Here is a 17204-nt window from a genome sequence, read left to right on the forward strand (position 1 = left end):
GATGCACATTAAGTCAACAAATGCAATTCAACAAACATTTGTTGAGTGCCTTCTTGGGGCAAAGCTTGGTAATCGATCCTAGGGTTTAATGAGGCAACCTATGGAACCCACAGACTTCTGGTGGGAAACAACATAATTAAACGTTACAGACTGAATGTTTGTGTGTCCCCCCCACCCCACCCCCAAATTCATATGTTCAAGCCCTCAACCCTCAAATAATGGTATTAGGAGGAGGGGCCTTTGGGAGGTAATTAGGTTCAGATGAGCTCATGAGGGTGGGGCCCTTATGCCAGCATTAGTGTCCTTATAAGAAGAGGAAGAGACACCAGAGCTCTCTCAATTTCTCCACTGTGTGAGGACACAACTGGAAGGCAGTCTTCTGCAGTACAGGAAGAGGGCCCTCACCAGAACCAGTCCATGCTGGCATCCTGATCTTGGACTTCCCAGCCTCCAGAACTGCGAGAAAATAAATATCTATTGTTTAAGCCACCTAGTCTATGGTATTTTGTTATAACAACTGAGCTAAGACAGAAATTAATGACAATGCTATTCATGTACTAGAGATGTAAACAAAGCCACAGGGGCACAAATACGGGAGTAATTAATTCTGATTAGGGGTCAGGTTTTACTTTAGTTAAGCCTTGGAGGATAGGTAGGAGCAGGGCCAGCTACATAATTTGCAGGGCCCAGTGCAAAATGAAAATAAGGGACCCCTCATTCAAAAGTTATTAAGAATTTCAAGACAGTGATGGAAGAGAATTAAACCAAGTGCAGGTCACTTCTGCTCAGGTCACATGCCCATGAGTTTGACAAAAACAGAACAGATCAAAGGGCATTTGACGCAGAGGCATGGAGGAAAAGCAGCCTGATATAACTGCTCTGGTTTTTGGTCTCCTCCTTATTTTTGGTTCAACACCTTGAAGTCTTAGTGTGTCTATTATCAAGCAATCGGGCTAACTGGAAATACACATACTAAGACAATTCAACCTTTTATTTCCCCTGGAGATGTTACCATCTATTTCAGGGTTCCTAAATCCTCTGACCTAGAACTTGAGCTCAGAATTACCTGCCGCCACACCTGGACCATAAGGCCACCTGCCATCAGTGTTATCTACCTGTGTGGAGGCCAATTCGAAGCTTGAGCTTCTCTTCAGGCATGTGCCCAATCTGGAAGTGAATGTTGGCTCTGAGAAACTGCAAGGACATTGTGGCAATCTCTCCCACATGTTGGGTTCCATTGTGGATGGGAAGTCTACTAGCCACCATGTATGCATCTCCAATGGTTTCAACCTGAAAATAAAGCAACAAGGTGGCCTTGTGTCCTCCAGGAGGGAGGTCAGGAGTGGAGGCAGGCTCAGAGACCAAGGCCCCTCATTACTGACCCCTGCTTTGAGGCTTCATATACTGAGGGGTCACACTCCCTGACCTCTACTCCATCCAAGTGCCAGCCTTTCCTCAAGTTCCTGCTCTCATCCTGGTTCTTCCACAAAGCCTTCCTTCCCTGAGCCCTTCTCCCCACTGTCACTGCTTCCTCCTCTGAAATCTGACAGTGGTGTGACCATATTTCCCAACCCAAGTTCAAAACCAGTTAGATAGGCAGCAGTGTACTGATGAGGTAAATTGCAAAGGATCACATGGATCAAGTAGAATCCATCTTATGGAACCTGAAATGTCTTCACCCCACACAAGGACTCTTATATACATTGTATACATATGTATATTTACACAAAATATATACATTTATACATATATATAAATGTATGTATCTGCCTGATCTGTCCTCTTCTCTCCCAATCCTCCTAATAAAATCAGCTTTCAGATCCTTCATTCACAACAGAGAATAAACGACAAGCGTAAACTTAAAGTTATAGTCCTTTCCAGATCCATTTGCATTCTAGCAGAATCCAAAGATACTGCGATAAAGGTGGAATTTCAGGCCTTAGCCAGGCAGTCGGAATACCCCTGTCTCCTGGTGACCCTGAAATTACAGACTCAACTAGTACACGAGTCTAAGTCTTCCTAGGGTACCTCTCTTCACCATGAGCACATCTTTTAGAAATACAAACTGATTTTAGCATTAGCTCATGCAAAACATAACTGAGAAGATAGCACTAAGAGGAAGTCCCAGAGGAGGTCCCCTCAAGCAGAGCCGGTCCTGTTTTGTTGGGTGTGTGTGATCTGCTCTTTGAGATATCCATGTCATCCTTTCTTTCACCCTCAGGGATAACCATTGAGGACCTGTCACTCAGGGACATGACCACACTGTCCCCCAAATGTCCCTGACCCTAGGGCCATAGGGAGAGCCCTGCAATCACGGTCAGAGCTGGTGCACTTGAGGCTGCCTACCAGGCGTGTGTGAACATGGGTACTGTCCCAGGAGTCACCATCTGGCCCATCTGAAAAGTCAGAAAACACCTAAAGCAGCCGTCATCACCACCACCTGAACGAGGCCAAATTATTTGTTCTTGCTCTTCTCCCTCCAAAATCGTTTTGCACACTAGGTGACCACGTTCATACACCCCAGGGTAGCACCAGGCAGGTAGCTGTCTCACCTTTAGCCATGGGTCCCATAGTCTAAACTCAGGAGTCTGTCTTCACCTGAATTGCTAAGGATCACATTGACAGAAGTGGGACTCACACAAGATCCAAAGACAGCCTTTCAAGGAGAGCACATGGGAGCCTCTCTGTCTCTGAAGGAAATACGTTCAGGAGGCAACTGGCGGAATTAGCCAGTGGAAGGTCAAGGCCTCTTTTAGAAATGTGTTTACCACAAGATATAATAATGGAAGGAAACAGAGGGAACAACTGATGATTCTTGACAAGCACCTACTTCTTTGATTAATCAAGCTCTTTCCCAAGAAAACAAACAAGAATAAGATATTGAGTTTCTGTCATGAATCGAGATAGACTGCCAGCCTGAAATAGAGCCTTCCTCCTGGCTGACGTCTAGGGCTGCGTTCATCCTCACTCACGCCCGGAGACAGCCGACAAGGAACTCATGTTCCCTCACAACCCAGGAGCCAGGTGTCTCACCTTATACACATCATAAGTTTTAATGATGTGATCGAATAAACTGTACAGGTCATTAAGGAGCTTTACAACTTGCAAGGGGGAGCTGAGAGAACACAGTTTTGTGAATCCAACAATGTCAGAGAAAAAGATTGTCACGGACTTAAAATTTTCTGGTTCCACGGAACTTCCAGCTCTGAGCTGTTCTCCAGTGAAGCTGAAATCAGAGAACAGGATCATTTTTGAACAGTACCTTATTCATCTTTCTCCTGTAGACCCCTACAAAGTCACCCTGTAGATGCTTTTGCTTCAATGAGTTGGGTTTTCAGTTGACAAAATCCATCGTCTAGAGGGATTCTTTTGACACCCATTTCTCCACCTGCATTTTCTCTAAAGAGATATTTTAATTGGTGGGTATGAATTGGGGGAGGCGGGACGGGCAGGTCACAGAAACATCTTTACAGAAAGGATTTTCTCCCTAAAGGCACTTCGTTGTCTCCTATTGGTTATAGAGTTTGATTGTAAAGACTCGATCTGCAGAAGTGTAAGCAAATATAAGCATTCACTAATGCACAAATTAATATTTTGCTTCTATCAAACAATCTTGCATTAACACGTTCAAATCCCCAACCCAGCTTCTTTGTCGAGACACACAAGAAAGGTGCGGGATTTTAACAGCCGATGCTTCTGCCAAGTGCTTAGAGAATGCAAAGGTGAAAGCAGAGGCAAAAATGAAGCAAGTTTTGGATCTGAAGTCATGGGTATATATTGTATCGTGCAAAGGCTTTGGACGTACAATCTGAAATACTGGGAAGTTAGCAATTCATCAGACTCATGAAACTAGAGCGCCATCTAGTGGTTCCTCTCTTATTGCTGAATCCACCATCTTCCATGCAAAAGACCTACACTCTCTATTCCTATGGATTCAAGGGCTTTTGCCTCTATCTCCCTTTATAGGGTGTGCCTAATTACACGCAAAATACTTGACCCATTTTAGAAGAAACTGATGTCCTCCTAGGAAAAGAACAAAGGAAATATTCTCTCCATGTGGGGCCTCCTTAGATAGTGATGCTGTTGCTTCCTGGGTTCCTTTGTCAAGGCCCCAGTGCTTTGGGATACCTGGGCAGCATTGTGGACAGAAGCTTATCCACCTTCCTCTTCTCTGCCATCAGCTAATTGGTCCTCTCTTCCACCACCTCCTCCAGGTGATTGGCATATGCTTCCAGCTTGCTCATCATATTGTCTAGTATGTTCACATGGCTTTAAAAGAATCCAGACATTAACATATTTTCCAAGAACTTTACGGCCTCAGTGGAGTACAACTTTCAACTATACATTCCAAGAAAACGTGCCTCACTCTTAAGGTTTCCTACTTAATTGTTGCCAATGGACAACAGTGAAATGACAAGGGCAATGGGGCCATGTGGCAGCATGGAGACTGCCCTTTACCAGCTCTTGATCTTGAGCTGCACCTTTCATTCCTCTGAGCCTCAGTTTCTTCATCAGGAAAAAGGGGATAATGATACATACCTTACAGTGTTGTTCTGAGGATTCAGGGAGACAATGGGTGCAAGGTGTCTAGGGCTGTGTCTGGCGCCCAGTGGGCACTCAACAAATAGTGGCCTTCACTGGCCTTCCCTCACTCTCCAACAATCTCTACACCACTGTCATGGTCAATCAAAAATGTAGATTTCAGAACAGTCATTTTTTTCTTTTCAGATGGCAACACCAGACGGTTTCTTTCTAGTTGACGGATGTCAGGGGCACGTCTCCATCATACAGGCTCTTGTTTTAGAAGGGTCTTCAGAAAAATCTCTTAAATTCCTCGTTTTTCAGATGAGGAGACTGAGGTTCACATAGAAAATAGGCTTGCCTTAACATTGGAGGCCATATTTTCTGAGTAAAATGTCATGACTGATCCAAGACATACTATTTAAAACTATTTTGATATGGAAAACACAGAATATATTGCTTAGCGACATCTGGAACAGACAAAAGAAGGTGATGGAAGTACTGATGTCTGGTCCATTTTTATATCATTTATGAAATAAAAGGAGAATTTACCACTCTACTTCAACAGGCATGTAGTACAGTGCTTTGAATATGGTAGGCATTGAGTGAGTATATGATGAATAAATGAATGAATGGAGGAATAAATGAATGAGAGGAGTGAGCCACACAGAACCAATCACAGCCATATAGTTTTAAACTACCAGTGGTTAAATGATTAGGAGAAAATGTCTGTCACACATATAACTCACCCTTTGGGACAGGCTTCACGTAAAATTTCTTGATGGAAGCGAAAGTGGGCCTTTTCTCTGGAGACATCCCAACACGCCCTCACCATGACCACGATCTTTTTACTGCATGCACTTCTCCTCTGCCAGGGAAGGTCAAAGTGGAACTGAGGCTGTGGGCTCTTTGATTTGGCTGATGATCTCTGAAATTCATTTTGAGTTTAGCTAGCCAAATTTCTGAACTTTATGCCATTTACTACACTTCATTTTAAACATATGTGCTCTTAAATTTGTAAATTGAGTTTTTAAGTAAATTAAACAGATTAGAATTTCAGAGAAATTTGAATATTTTAACAGAAATATTCTGAATCCTCCTGGAAAATGAAGAACCCTAACGTAAAACTTATAAGCACTTCCTAATTAATCTACTTTTAGATTAAGTTTTTTTCTAATAGAACTTTTCTTCAAGTAAAGCATATTTCTATGCGATTTCAGGAGTGTATAGCATCTGGTATTGGAAATCCCCAAAATGTGCTTTATGAAAGTTTGCATTCCATTTAATATGTTACATAAAAGTTACTTTAACAAATAATGAATGTTACCACCATGTTCTGCCTGTGTCCAACTTTGTAAACCCTACTTTCTTTCACGTCCTCATTGGCTTTTATGACATTCATTAAACATTCTGCTTCTGTAAAGGAAATATTTTGAGAACAATGTATACATGGTTGAGTACAAAAATACCCTGGGTGAAATAACATGGATCAATCTCAAGTACGTATTACTAAGTATAAGAAGCAAGTCTTGAGTGACATCAGCATCATGGCAGAGTGAGTTGCTCCCTTTGTCTCTCCCCTCTAAGTTGCAACAAGTTGGACATTCATTGACCAACAAAGGACTCCCTGCACAGCACACCAGAACGCCTGAGAGACCCATGCCTCTATACATCTGAACATGGGTGGACTGGACCTCCGGGAGGTAGTGGAACTAGGGGAGCAGCTCCCTCCACCTCCCCCAGTAGCCCCTCTCCCAAACAGAACCGGCACTTTGCAGTGGCAGCATTCTACAACATGGATCCTCACACCAGCAAATAGATTAAAAAGCAAGACCCATCATTTTCAGGGGAAAACATGGCACTCACAGCTTAGCCTCTGCCAGCCACCCCCAGCAGTGGCTGGTGGTGCATTATGTCCTGGGGTGTTAGGACACACAGTGGTCCTGGCCACTCAGCCCCCTCGCTAGCCCCTGGAAGTTGTGCTGGTCTTTCCAGCAGTGGGGACAGCCTCCAAAACATGGATTCTCCTGGCTGGGGTGGCACGCTCTGACCTGAGGTTCCAAAAAGCACAATGGCACATGCCAGCAACCAGAGGCTGCAGGACCAATGACAACACCTACGTCTTAACCCCTGCCCCTCCCCTGGCAGTGGCAGGTGGTACCTGCAATCCGAGGCTTCGGAAACCACTGCAGGACCCATGAACAAGCCCCCAGTGGTGACATGCTCAACACCAGCTCTACCAGCAGTGGGGGCTGCATACAAGACCCTGGGCCCCCAGCAGTGACAGAAACACCTGTGAACCTAGTGCCCCTGCAGCAGTGCTGCCAGCACCCCCAGACAACCCAGGAACATTAGCACAGGTAGTGCATGCGGCACAGTACCCGAGCCCATGGAGAGCCTGCAGAGAGCCAATGGAGGAACACAAGACCTAGGTGACCACAGAAGTAGCAGAAGTGCTCACAGCCTGGTGATCTTAGTGGTAACACCAGAGACTGCAGTGACATCATAAGCAACAGGGCACCAGCAACCTCAGAGGTACAAACAGCACAAGGAAGACACTGACAATGCCTCTAGCAGAGGTAGAGGAGGGTGGAAAGTGCAGCTCTCAAATACGACCAGAAGCAGCTCAAAACCAAAGTGATCAAAGCCTTACCCAAATAAGAAAGGTGGTTATTACCACAAATGTGCTGGCAGAGGATCAACTCATCAGATACCATGAAGAACTACAGTAACATGGTAGAACAGAAAGAAAATGGCAACTCTCTAGAAACCAAACTTGAAGTCACAGAAGATTCCAATCTAACTGACAGAGAATTCAAAATAGTGGCCATAAGGAAACTCAGAAAGACAGTTCAATGAGCTCAGGAATAAAATTAATGAACAGGAGGAGTACTTCACCAAGGAGATGGAAACTCCAAAAAACAAAAAACACCAAACAGAAATTCTGGAGATGAAGAATGCAATTAATGAGATGAAAAATAAAGTAGAAAGCATTGTAAATAGAGCAGGCCATGTGAAAGAAAGAATTCGTGAGTTCAAAGATACAAATCTAGAAATGATTCTGGTGGGAGAGGACAGAGAACTAAGATTTTCAAAAAATGAAGAGATTCTGGGGCTGGCCCAGTGGCATAGTGGTTAAGTTTGCACACTCCACTTCGGCGGCCTGGGGTTCACCAGTTCAGATCCTGGGCATGGACCTACACACTGCTTATCAAGCCATGCTGTGGCAGGCATCCTACACATAAAATAGAGGAAGATTGGCACAGATGTTAGCCCAGGGCCAAGCTTCCTCAGCAAAAAGAGGAGGATTAGCAGCAGATGTTAGCTCAGGACTAATCTTCCTCAAAAAAATAAATAAATAAAAGAAGCAATTCTACAAGAAATATCTGACTCAATTAGGAAAAGCAACATAAGGATAATGAGTATTCCAGAAGGAGAAGAGAGGGAGAAAGGAGCGGAGAGCTTAATCAAAGAAATAATAGCTGAGACCTTCCCAAATCTAGGTAAGGAACTGGATATACATGTATATGAAGCAAATATAACTCCTAATTATCTCAATGCAAAATGACCATCTCCAAGGCATATTATATTAAAACTGTCAAGAGTCAATGACAAAGAAGTAACATTAAGGGTGTCCAGAAAGAAGAAAATAACTTACAAAGGACCCCATCCCCACCCCAAATCAGGCTACCAGTGGATTTCTAAGCAGAAACTCTAGGCTAGGAGAAAGTGGAATGATATATTCAAAATACTAAAAGACAAAAACTCTCAGCCAAGAATACTCTATCCAGCAAAGTTATCCTTCAGATATGATGGAGAAATAAAGACTGTCCTAGACAAACAAAAGCTGAGGAAGCCCATTGCCACTAGACTTGCCTTACAAGAAATGTTGAAAGGAGCCCTCCTACCTGAAACAAAAAGGCAAATGTTTACAGAGCTTTGAGCAAGGTGACAAATAGACAGACGGAATCAGAAAATTGCAACTCTATATCAGAATAGGTTAGTAAACACTTGGTTAAAACATAAAAATTAAAGGGAAAGAAAGCATCAAAAGTAACTATAACCACTTCAATTTGGTAACAAACTCACAACACAAAAAATGATAATTTGTGATGACAAAAACAGAAGAGGAAAAGGAAAAGGATGGAACCTGCATAGGCTAATGGAGATAAGATGCTATCAGCAGAAAAAGGACTATCTCAACTACAAGATCTTCTAAACAAACCTCATGGTAATCTGAAAACAAAAAATCAGAGCAGAGTCACAAATCATAAATAAACAGGAAACTGAGAAAAATATCACAGAAAACCACCAAACTGAAATGGCAGCCAGAAATACAGGAAAAGAAACAATGGAAATATAGAACAACCAGAAAGCAAAAGATGAAATGGAAGTATTAAGCCCTCATATATCAATATTCACTCTAAATGTATGTGGATTAAATTCACTAATCAAAAGACAGAGTGGTTGGATAGATTAAAAAACAAAACCCAACAATGTGCTGCCTCCAGGAAACACATCTCAGCTCTAAAGATGAACAAAGGTTCAGAGTGAAGGGATGGAAGATGATACACCAAGCAAATGGCAAGCAAAAGAAAGCAGGTGTAGCCATACTTATATCAGACAAAATAGACTTCAAGCCAAAAAAGATAGCCAGACACACACATGGACATTATATTATGACAAAAGAGGCATTTCACCAAGAAGACATAACAGTTATTTATATACATGCACCTAACATAGGCACACCAAAGAATATAAAGCAACTATTAACAGACCTAAAGGAAGAAACTGAGAGCAACACAATAATAGTAAGGGACTTTAATACCCCACTTACATCAACAGATATATCATCCAGACAGAAAGTCAACAAGGAAACAGTGACCTTAAATGAAATTCTAGACCAGGTGGACTTATTAGATAAATTTAGAACATTCCACCCCAAAGCAGCAGAATACACATTGTTTCCAAATGCACATGGGACATTCTCAAAGATAGACCATATGTTAGGAAACAAAACAAGCCTCAATAAATTTAAGAAGATTGAAATCATATCAAGCATCTTTTCTGACCACAATGGTATGAAACTAGAAACCAACAAGAAGAAAGCTGGAAAAGTCACAAATATGTGGAGACTAAGCAACATGCTCCTGAACAACTATTGGATCAATGAAGAAGTCAAGGAGAAATCAAAAAACACCTGGAGACAAATGAAAAGAAAATACAATATACCAAAACTTACGGGATGCAGCAAAAGCTGTACTAAGAAGGAAGTATATAGCAATACAGGCCTACTTTAAGAAACAAGAAAAATCTCAAATAAACAATCTAACAGTATACCTAAAAGAACAAGAAAAATAAGAACAAACAAAGCCCAAAGTCAGTAGAGGAAAGGAAATAATAAAAAATCAGAGCAGAAATAAATGAAATGGCAACTAAAAAAACATAGAAACAATCAATGAAAGTAAGAGCTGGTTCTTTGAAAAGATAAACAAAATTGACAAACCCTTAGCTAGACACATTAAGAAAAAAAGAGAGAAGGCTCAAATAAATAAAATCAGAAATGAAAGAGGAGAAATTACAGCAGTTACCACAGAAATACAAAGGATTATAAGAGAATACTATAAAAAGCTACTCATCAACAAATCAGATAACCTAGAGGAAATGGATAAATTCTTAGAAACATACAACATCCCAAAACTGAATCAAGAAGAAATAGAGAATTCTGAATAGGCCAATCACAAGTAAAGACATTGAAACAATAATCAAAAACCTCCCAAAAAGCAAAAGTCCAGGACCAGATGACTTCTCTGGTGAATTCTACCAAACATTCAAAAAAGATTTAATACCTATCCTTCTCAAACTCTTCCAAAAAATTGAAGAGGATGGGATGCTTACTAACTCATTTTATGAGGCCAGCATTACCCTGATACCAAAGCCAGGAAAGGACAACACAAAAAAGGAAAATTATAGACCAATATCACTGATGAACATAGAGGCAAAAATCCTCAACAAAATATTAGCAAATCAAATACAACAATACATTAAAAGGATAATACACCGTGATCAAGAGGGATTTATTCCAGGGATGCAGGAGTGGTTCAACATCTACAAATCAAACAATGTGATACACCACATTAACAAAATGAAGAATAAAAATCGCACTATCATCTCAATACATGCAGAGAAAGCATTTGACAAGATCCAGCACCCATTTATGATAAAAACTCTCAGTAAAATGAGTATAGAAGGAAAGTACCTTGACATAATAAAAGCCATATACGACAAACCCACAGCCAACATCATACTCAGTGGTGAAAAACTGAAAGCTATTCCTCTAAGAAAGGGAAAAAGATAAGGATTCTCATTCTCACCACTCTTCTTCAACATAGTATTGGAAGTCCTTGCCAGTGGAATCAGGCAAGAAAAAGAAATAAAAGGGATCCAAATTGGAAAGGAAGAAGTAAAACTGTCATTATTTGCAGATGACATGATTCTGTATATAGGAAACCCTAAAGAATCCACAAAAAGCTGTAAGAAATAATTAACAAATACAGTAAAGTTGCAAGGTACAAAATCAACATGCAAAAATCAGTTGCAGGGGCCAACCCGGTGGCTGAGTGGTAAAGTTTGCGTGCTCCACTTCCACAGCCCTGGGTTTCACCTGTTTGGATCCTAGGTGCAGACATGGCACCACTCATCAAGCCATGCTGAGGTGGCATCCCACATAGCACAACCAGAAGCACTTACAACTAGAATATGCAACTATGTACTGGGGGACTTTGGGGAGAAGAAGAAAAAAAAGAAGATTGGCAGCAGATGTTAGCTCAGGTGCCAATCTTTAAAAAAAAAAAATCAGTTGCATTTCTATACACTCAAAATGAACTACCAGATAGAGAAATCAAGAATACAATCCCATTTACAATAAGAACAAACAGAACAAAATACCTAGGAATAAATTTAACCAAGGATATGAAGACTTATACACTGAAAGCTATAAGACACTATTGAAAGAAATTGAAGAAGACAAAGAAATGGAAAGATATTCTGTGCTCATGGATTGGAAGAATAAACACAGTTAAAATGTTCATATTACCCAAAGCAATCTACAGATTCAATACAACCCCAATCAGAATCTCAGTGACATTCTTCATGCAAATAGAACAAAGAATCTTAAAATTTATATGGAACAGCAAAAGACCTCAAATAGCCAAAGCAATCCTGAGAAAAAAGAACAAGGCTAGAAGTATCACACTCCATGGATTCAAATTATACTACAAAGCTGTAGTAACCAAAACAGCATGGTACTGGCACAAAAACAAACACACAGACCAATGGAACAGAATTGAGAGCCCAGAAATAAAACCACACATCTATGGACAGCTAATATTCAACAAGGAAGCCAAGAACATACAATGGAGGAAGGAAAGTCTCTTCAATAAATGATGTTGGGAAACCTGGACAGCCACATGGAAAAGAATGAAAGTGACCATTATCTCACACGATACACAAAAATTAATCAAAATGGATTAAATACTTGAATGTAAGACCTGAAACCATAAAACTCTTAGAAGAAAATATAAGCAGTACACTAGTTGACATCTGTTTTAGTCATATCTTTTCTTTTTTTTAGTATGCTTTTTGGTGCGGAAGATTGGCCCTGAGCTAACATCTGTTGCCTATCTTCTTCTCTTTTTTTCCTCCCCAAAGCCCCAGTACATAGTTGTATATCCTAGTTGTATGTCATTCTAGTTCTTCTGTGTGGAATGCTGCCATAGCATGGCTTGATGTGTGGTGTGTAGGTCCATGCCCAGGATCCAAACCACCAAACCCCAGGCCCCCAAGTGCAGTGCACAAACTTAACCACTTGGCCACGGGGCCAGACCCCAAGCAGTATCTTTTTGAATACCATGTCTCCTCAGGCAAAGGAAACAAAAGAAAAAATAAACAAGTGGGTGTACATCAAACTAAAAAGCTTCTGCATGGCAAAGGAAACCATAATGAAATGAAAAAACAACCCACCAATTTGGAGAAAATATTTGCAAATCATATATCCGATAAGGGGTTAATTTCCAGAATATGTAATGAACTCATACAACACAACAACAGAAAACCAAACAACTCTACCAAAACATGGGCAGAAGATATGAACAGATATTTTTCTAAAGAAGCTATACAGATGGCCAACTGGCACATGAAAAGATGTTCAACATCACTAATTATTAGGGAAATGCAAATCAAAACTACAATGAGATATCACCTCACATCCATCAGAATGGTTATTATTAGAAAACAAGAAATAATGAGCGTTGGAGAGGATGTGGAGAAAAGGGAACCCCATATACTGCTGGTAGGAATGCAAACTGGTGCAGCCACTGGGGAAAACAGTATGGAGAATGCTCAAAAAATTAACAATAGAAGTACTATATGATCCATCTATTCCACTACTGGGTATTTATCCAAAGAACATGAAAACACTAATTTGAAAAGATATATGCACCCCTATGTTAATTGTAGCATTATTAACAATAGCCAAGCCTTGGAAGCTACATTAAGTGCCTGTCAATGGATGAATGGATAAAGAAAATATGGTATATATACATGGAATATTACTCAGCCATAAAAAGGAAGAAACCATGCCATTTGTGACAACATGGATGGACCTTGAGGGTATTATGCTAAGCTAAATAAGTCAGACAGAGGAAGACAAATACAGTATCATTTCACTCATATGTGGAAGATAAACAAACAAACACATACATACAGAGACAGATTGGTGATTACCAGAGGGGAACAGAGTGGGGGGACAGCAAGAGGGGTAAAGGGGCACGTATATATGGTGACAGATCGAAACTAGTCTTTTGGTGGTGAACACAACGCAGTCTATACAGACGCCAAAATATAAGATGTACACCTGAAACTTGCACAATGTTATAAACCAATGTGACCTCAATAGAATAATTTTTTAAAGAAAGAAACCAGTCTGAAAAGGTTAAATACTGTATGATTCTGTTCATATGACATTCCAGAAAAGGCAAAATTATAGAGACAGAAAACAGATCAGAGGCTGCCAGAAGTTTGGGCAGGAGAAAGGGTTGAATAGATGAATAACCTGGGTTTTTTTTAGGGTGATGAAACTATTCTGTATGATACTGTTGTGCTGGATACATGACACCATGTATTTGCCAAAACCCATAGAACTTTACAGCATGAAGACAGAGCCTTAAGGAATGCGTATTTTAAAAAATATCAGTTGGGAGATTGGACGACCCAAAGATAGAATGCAGACAGTGACAAAAGAATGTAACTGTTTTACAAATGTATGACATAACCTCACTGAAGGGGATGGGAGGAAGTGCTGACTTGAGTGACTTCTGAAATGACTTGAGACTACAGAACTGAAGACAAAAGGAACTATTCATAATCACTACACTCTAGCTGGTAAAATTGCTTCTCATCGGGGTACAGATTGACAACTCGGAAACTGTTATATCCATATACTGGGATTGAACAAATAAGTAAATGATGGTGGATGGTGGGAGCCAGGATTCTCACTGTTGGAAAGGGAGGTTACAGACAAGCGATGGGACGAGACTAGAATAAAGAAGCCATTTGGTAATGATGTCAGAGATGTCAGTATGAAACCATGTTTGGCTTACTACAGATATTGATGGGTAGATATAGATATAGACATATGTAAGCATACAGGTTATTATACACATGTATTTCCTCACTCTGCCCACTGAAAGGGCCTAGAAGCAACGCCAGCCCAGGGGCAAAGAGGGCACCCAGCATCCAGGTCTTGGTTTCTAATACCATTCTCCAATAACGGGAGCCAGGATTCCTTAGAGAAATGGCTGATTCTAGTACTGGGGCAGGGAAAATACAAGATGAGGCTGAAGTATCTTACATGACCAGCGAGCAAGGAAATACTAAACAAAACAAAACACAGCAACAGGTACATGTCAAAGGTACACAGAAGCCAAATGAAAGGGAATGGTCAAAGATGAAACAATGTGATAAAAAAAAAAAGTCGTATTAGATTATAATCCAAAGCATAAAATAAATATATAAATATAATAAATATAGGATATAAATGTGTAATAATATAATATAAATACAAGTATAATACAAATAACTGAATAAATAAATAAATGGGAGAGAACAGACAAATCTCCCATAGGGAAAAAATCCAAATAATTTTTGTAGATATTCCCCATTCAAGGCGGGGGAGCACAACTCCCCCCTCCTGAAGTGTGGGCTTCACATAGTGACTTTTTCTTTCTTTCTTTCTTTTTCTTTCTTTCTCTCTTTCTTTCTTTCTTGTCTCTCTCTCTCTCTTTCTTTTTTTCTTTCTCTCTCTCTCTTTCCTTCTTTCTTCCTTTCTTTCTTGTCTCTCTTTCTTTCTCTCTCTCTTTCTCTCTCTCTCTTTCTTTCTTCCTTTCTTGTCTCTCTCTCTCTTTCTTTCTCTCTCTCTTTCTTTCTTTCTTTCTCTCTCTCTCTTTCTTTCTTTCTTGTCTCTCTCTCTCTCTCTTTCTTTCTTTCTTTCTTCTTTTCTTCCTTTCTTTCCTTTCTTTCAGTGAGGAAGATTGTCCCTGAGCTTACACCTGTGCCAATCTTCCTCTAGTTTGTTTGTGGGACCACTGCAGCATGGCTTGATGAGTGGTATGTAGGTCTGTGCCCAGGATCCGGGCCTGTGAACTCCAGGCTGCCAAAGCAGAGCACGGGAACTTAACCACTATGCCACTGGGCCAGCCCCTAGTGACTTCTTTCTTAAGAGGATAGTGTGGGAAGGCGGAAATGAAGTGAACTTGACAGTGGAGAAACTGACGAACCTCAGCCAGGTGCTCAGGGTCAACACTGACAGTGACAGTCATGTTGACAATATCTACCTTTGATATGATGTGATGAATACGACAGCTTAGTTCTGTAGCCTTCCTCCCCCAGACATAATCCTAGTCTAACCATGAGGGGAAAAAAAAATCAGACCAATCCCAAATGAGGGACATTCTACAAAATACCTAACCAGCACTCCTCAAAAGTATCGACATCACAAAAAATAAGGAAAGTCTGAGAAAACTTCCTACAGAAATGTAATGTGGTATCCTGGATGGGATACTGAGTCAGGAAAAGGACATTAGGTTAAAAACTAAGGAAATCTGAACAAAGTATGACCTTTAGTTAATAATAATAAAATACAGGTTACAAAACAGTATGTGAAATAGGATTTGTTTCTGCAAATGTATGTGCTTGTGTTTAAGTGTGCATTTTTAACTCCTGAAAAGAATCTGAAAGAATATACATTTTAAAAGTACCGTGGGCAGTTGGGTTTTACTTCCCAAATGAAGTTTAATTTGAGACGCGGGACAGCAATGGTTTTAACAGTATTGAGTGTCTGAAGAATTAGTACTGCGGCATCTTCTGCTTTCCTAATTTCACCTCTAAGAAATGCCATGAAAGAATCAGTAAAATGATATAAAACTTTGACAACAAATTAAACCATGAGTCTGCACCTGGAGAACACGGGTTTATTTCCTATTAATGCGTAACCAGCTATACTATTACCTAGCAACAGGTAACCATCCCTTAATCTTTTCTTTTCTTTTTTTGGTGAGGAAGATTTGCCTTGAGTAACATCCATTGTCAATCCTCCCCCCTTTTCACTTGAGGAAGATGAGCTCTGAGCTAACATCTATGCCAATCTCCCTCTATTTTTTTTTTGTATGTGGGATGCCTCCACAGCATGGCTGATGAGTGGAGTGCGAAGATGGGCCACCAAAGTGGAGTGTGCAGAACTTTAATCACTCAACCACGGGACCAGCCCCTATCCTATAATCTTTAGTAGTCTACTGATCAGCCCCTATCCTATAATCTTTAGTAGTCTACTGATCACTCTAGCCTAATTGTTCTTTTTCTTTAGCATGCATCAGAACCGCCAGGGCGGGGGCGGCGTGGGGGGATGGGGCTTGTTAAAACACAGATTCTGGACTCATCCCCACAGTTTCCAATTCAGAAGGTCTGAACTGGGTCCTGAAAACTTGCAGTTTAACAAGTTCCCAAGTGGTGCTGATGCTGCTCGTCTAGGGACCCCACTAGACCAAACTTCTCAAACTGTGCATCCTCAACATCACCTGGGAACTTGATAGAAATGCAAATTCTCAGGGCTCACCCTAGACCTACTGATCCGAAACTCTGAGGGTGGGACCCAGCAATTTTGTGTTTTCACAAGCTTTCCAGGTGATTCTGATGCCTGCTGAAGTTTGAGAACCACTGGTCTAGTGTGCACAGAGAATCGCTATTTACTCAGCTTCCAGCACCAGGATTGTTTGTAGGGAAGCATGAGAAGTGAATGGAAGAAGTGTTTGTCCATAAATTAAGTGCACATTGTGCTTTTCCTGGGTACAGTCCTGTGTACACATAGTCCTACGTGGCCAGCTCTCATTTAACTTTGTGAACAGAGGACTACAATGAGGGGGAAATATACTGATTGTCACAGTCTTCCCCACCCCCACCCTCGTTGGCACAATCACATGGCAGCTGAGTTAGGTGGGCTCCTGCCTGGGCTCACTCTGGGAAGATCTGTGTAGCCACTTTGTTCAAAGTCAGATGCACCTGGATTTTGGGTTCACCTTTTTGAATTAGTCTCACCTCCGTTTCATTTAGTCATGAATTAGAAAGTGGAA

The 17204-nt window shown here is 40.8% G+C and overlaps 1 protein-coding gene across 1 annotated transcript in view; it reads right to left on the reverse strand.

The window, feature by feature from the left end:
- LOC124235248 (guanylate cyclase 2G-like) overlaps positions 1-17204 on the reverse strand; it is a 53722-nt gene that overhangs the window by 6989 nt on the left and 29529 nt on the right. The window contains 5 exon segments of the mRNA XM_046652834.1: positions 1116-1290; positions 3034-3226; positions 4129-4269; positions 5271-5377; positions 5379-5451. Of these exon segments, the coding sequence (XP_046508790.1) occupies positions 1116-1290; positions 3034-3226; positions 4129-4269; positions 5271-5377; positions 5379-5451 (689 nt within the window).

This window comes from Equus quagga, chromosome 2 (genome assembly GCF_021613505.1).
Source record: "Equus quagga isolate Etosha38 chromosome 2, UCLA_HA_Equagga_1.0, whole genome shotgun sequence".
Taxonomy (NCBI): Eukaryota; Metazoa; Chordata; class Mammalia; order Perissodactyla; family Equidae; genus Equus; species Equus quagga.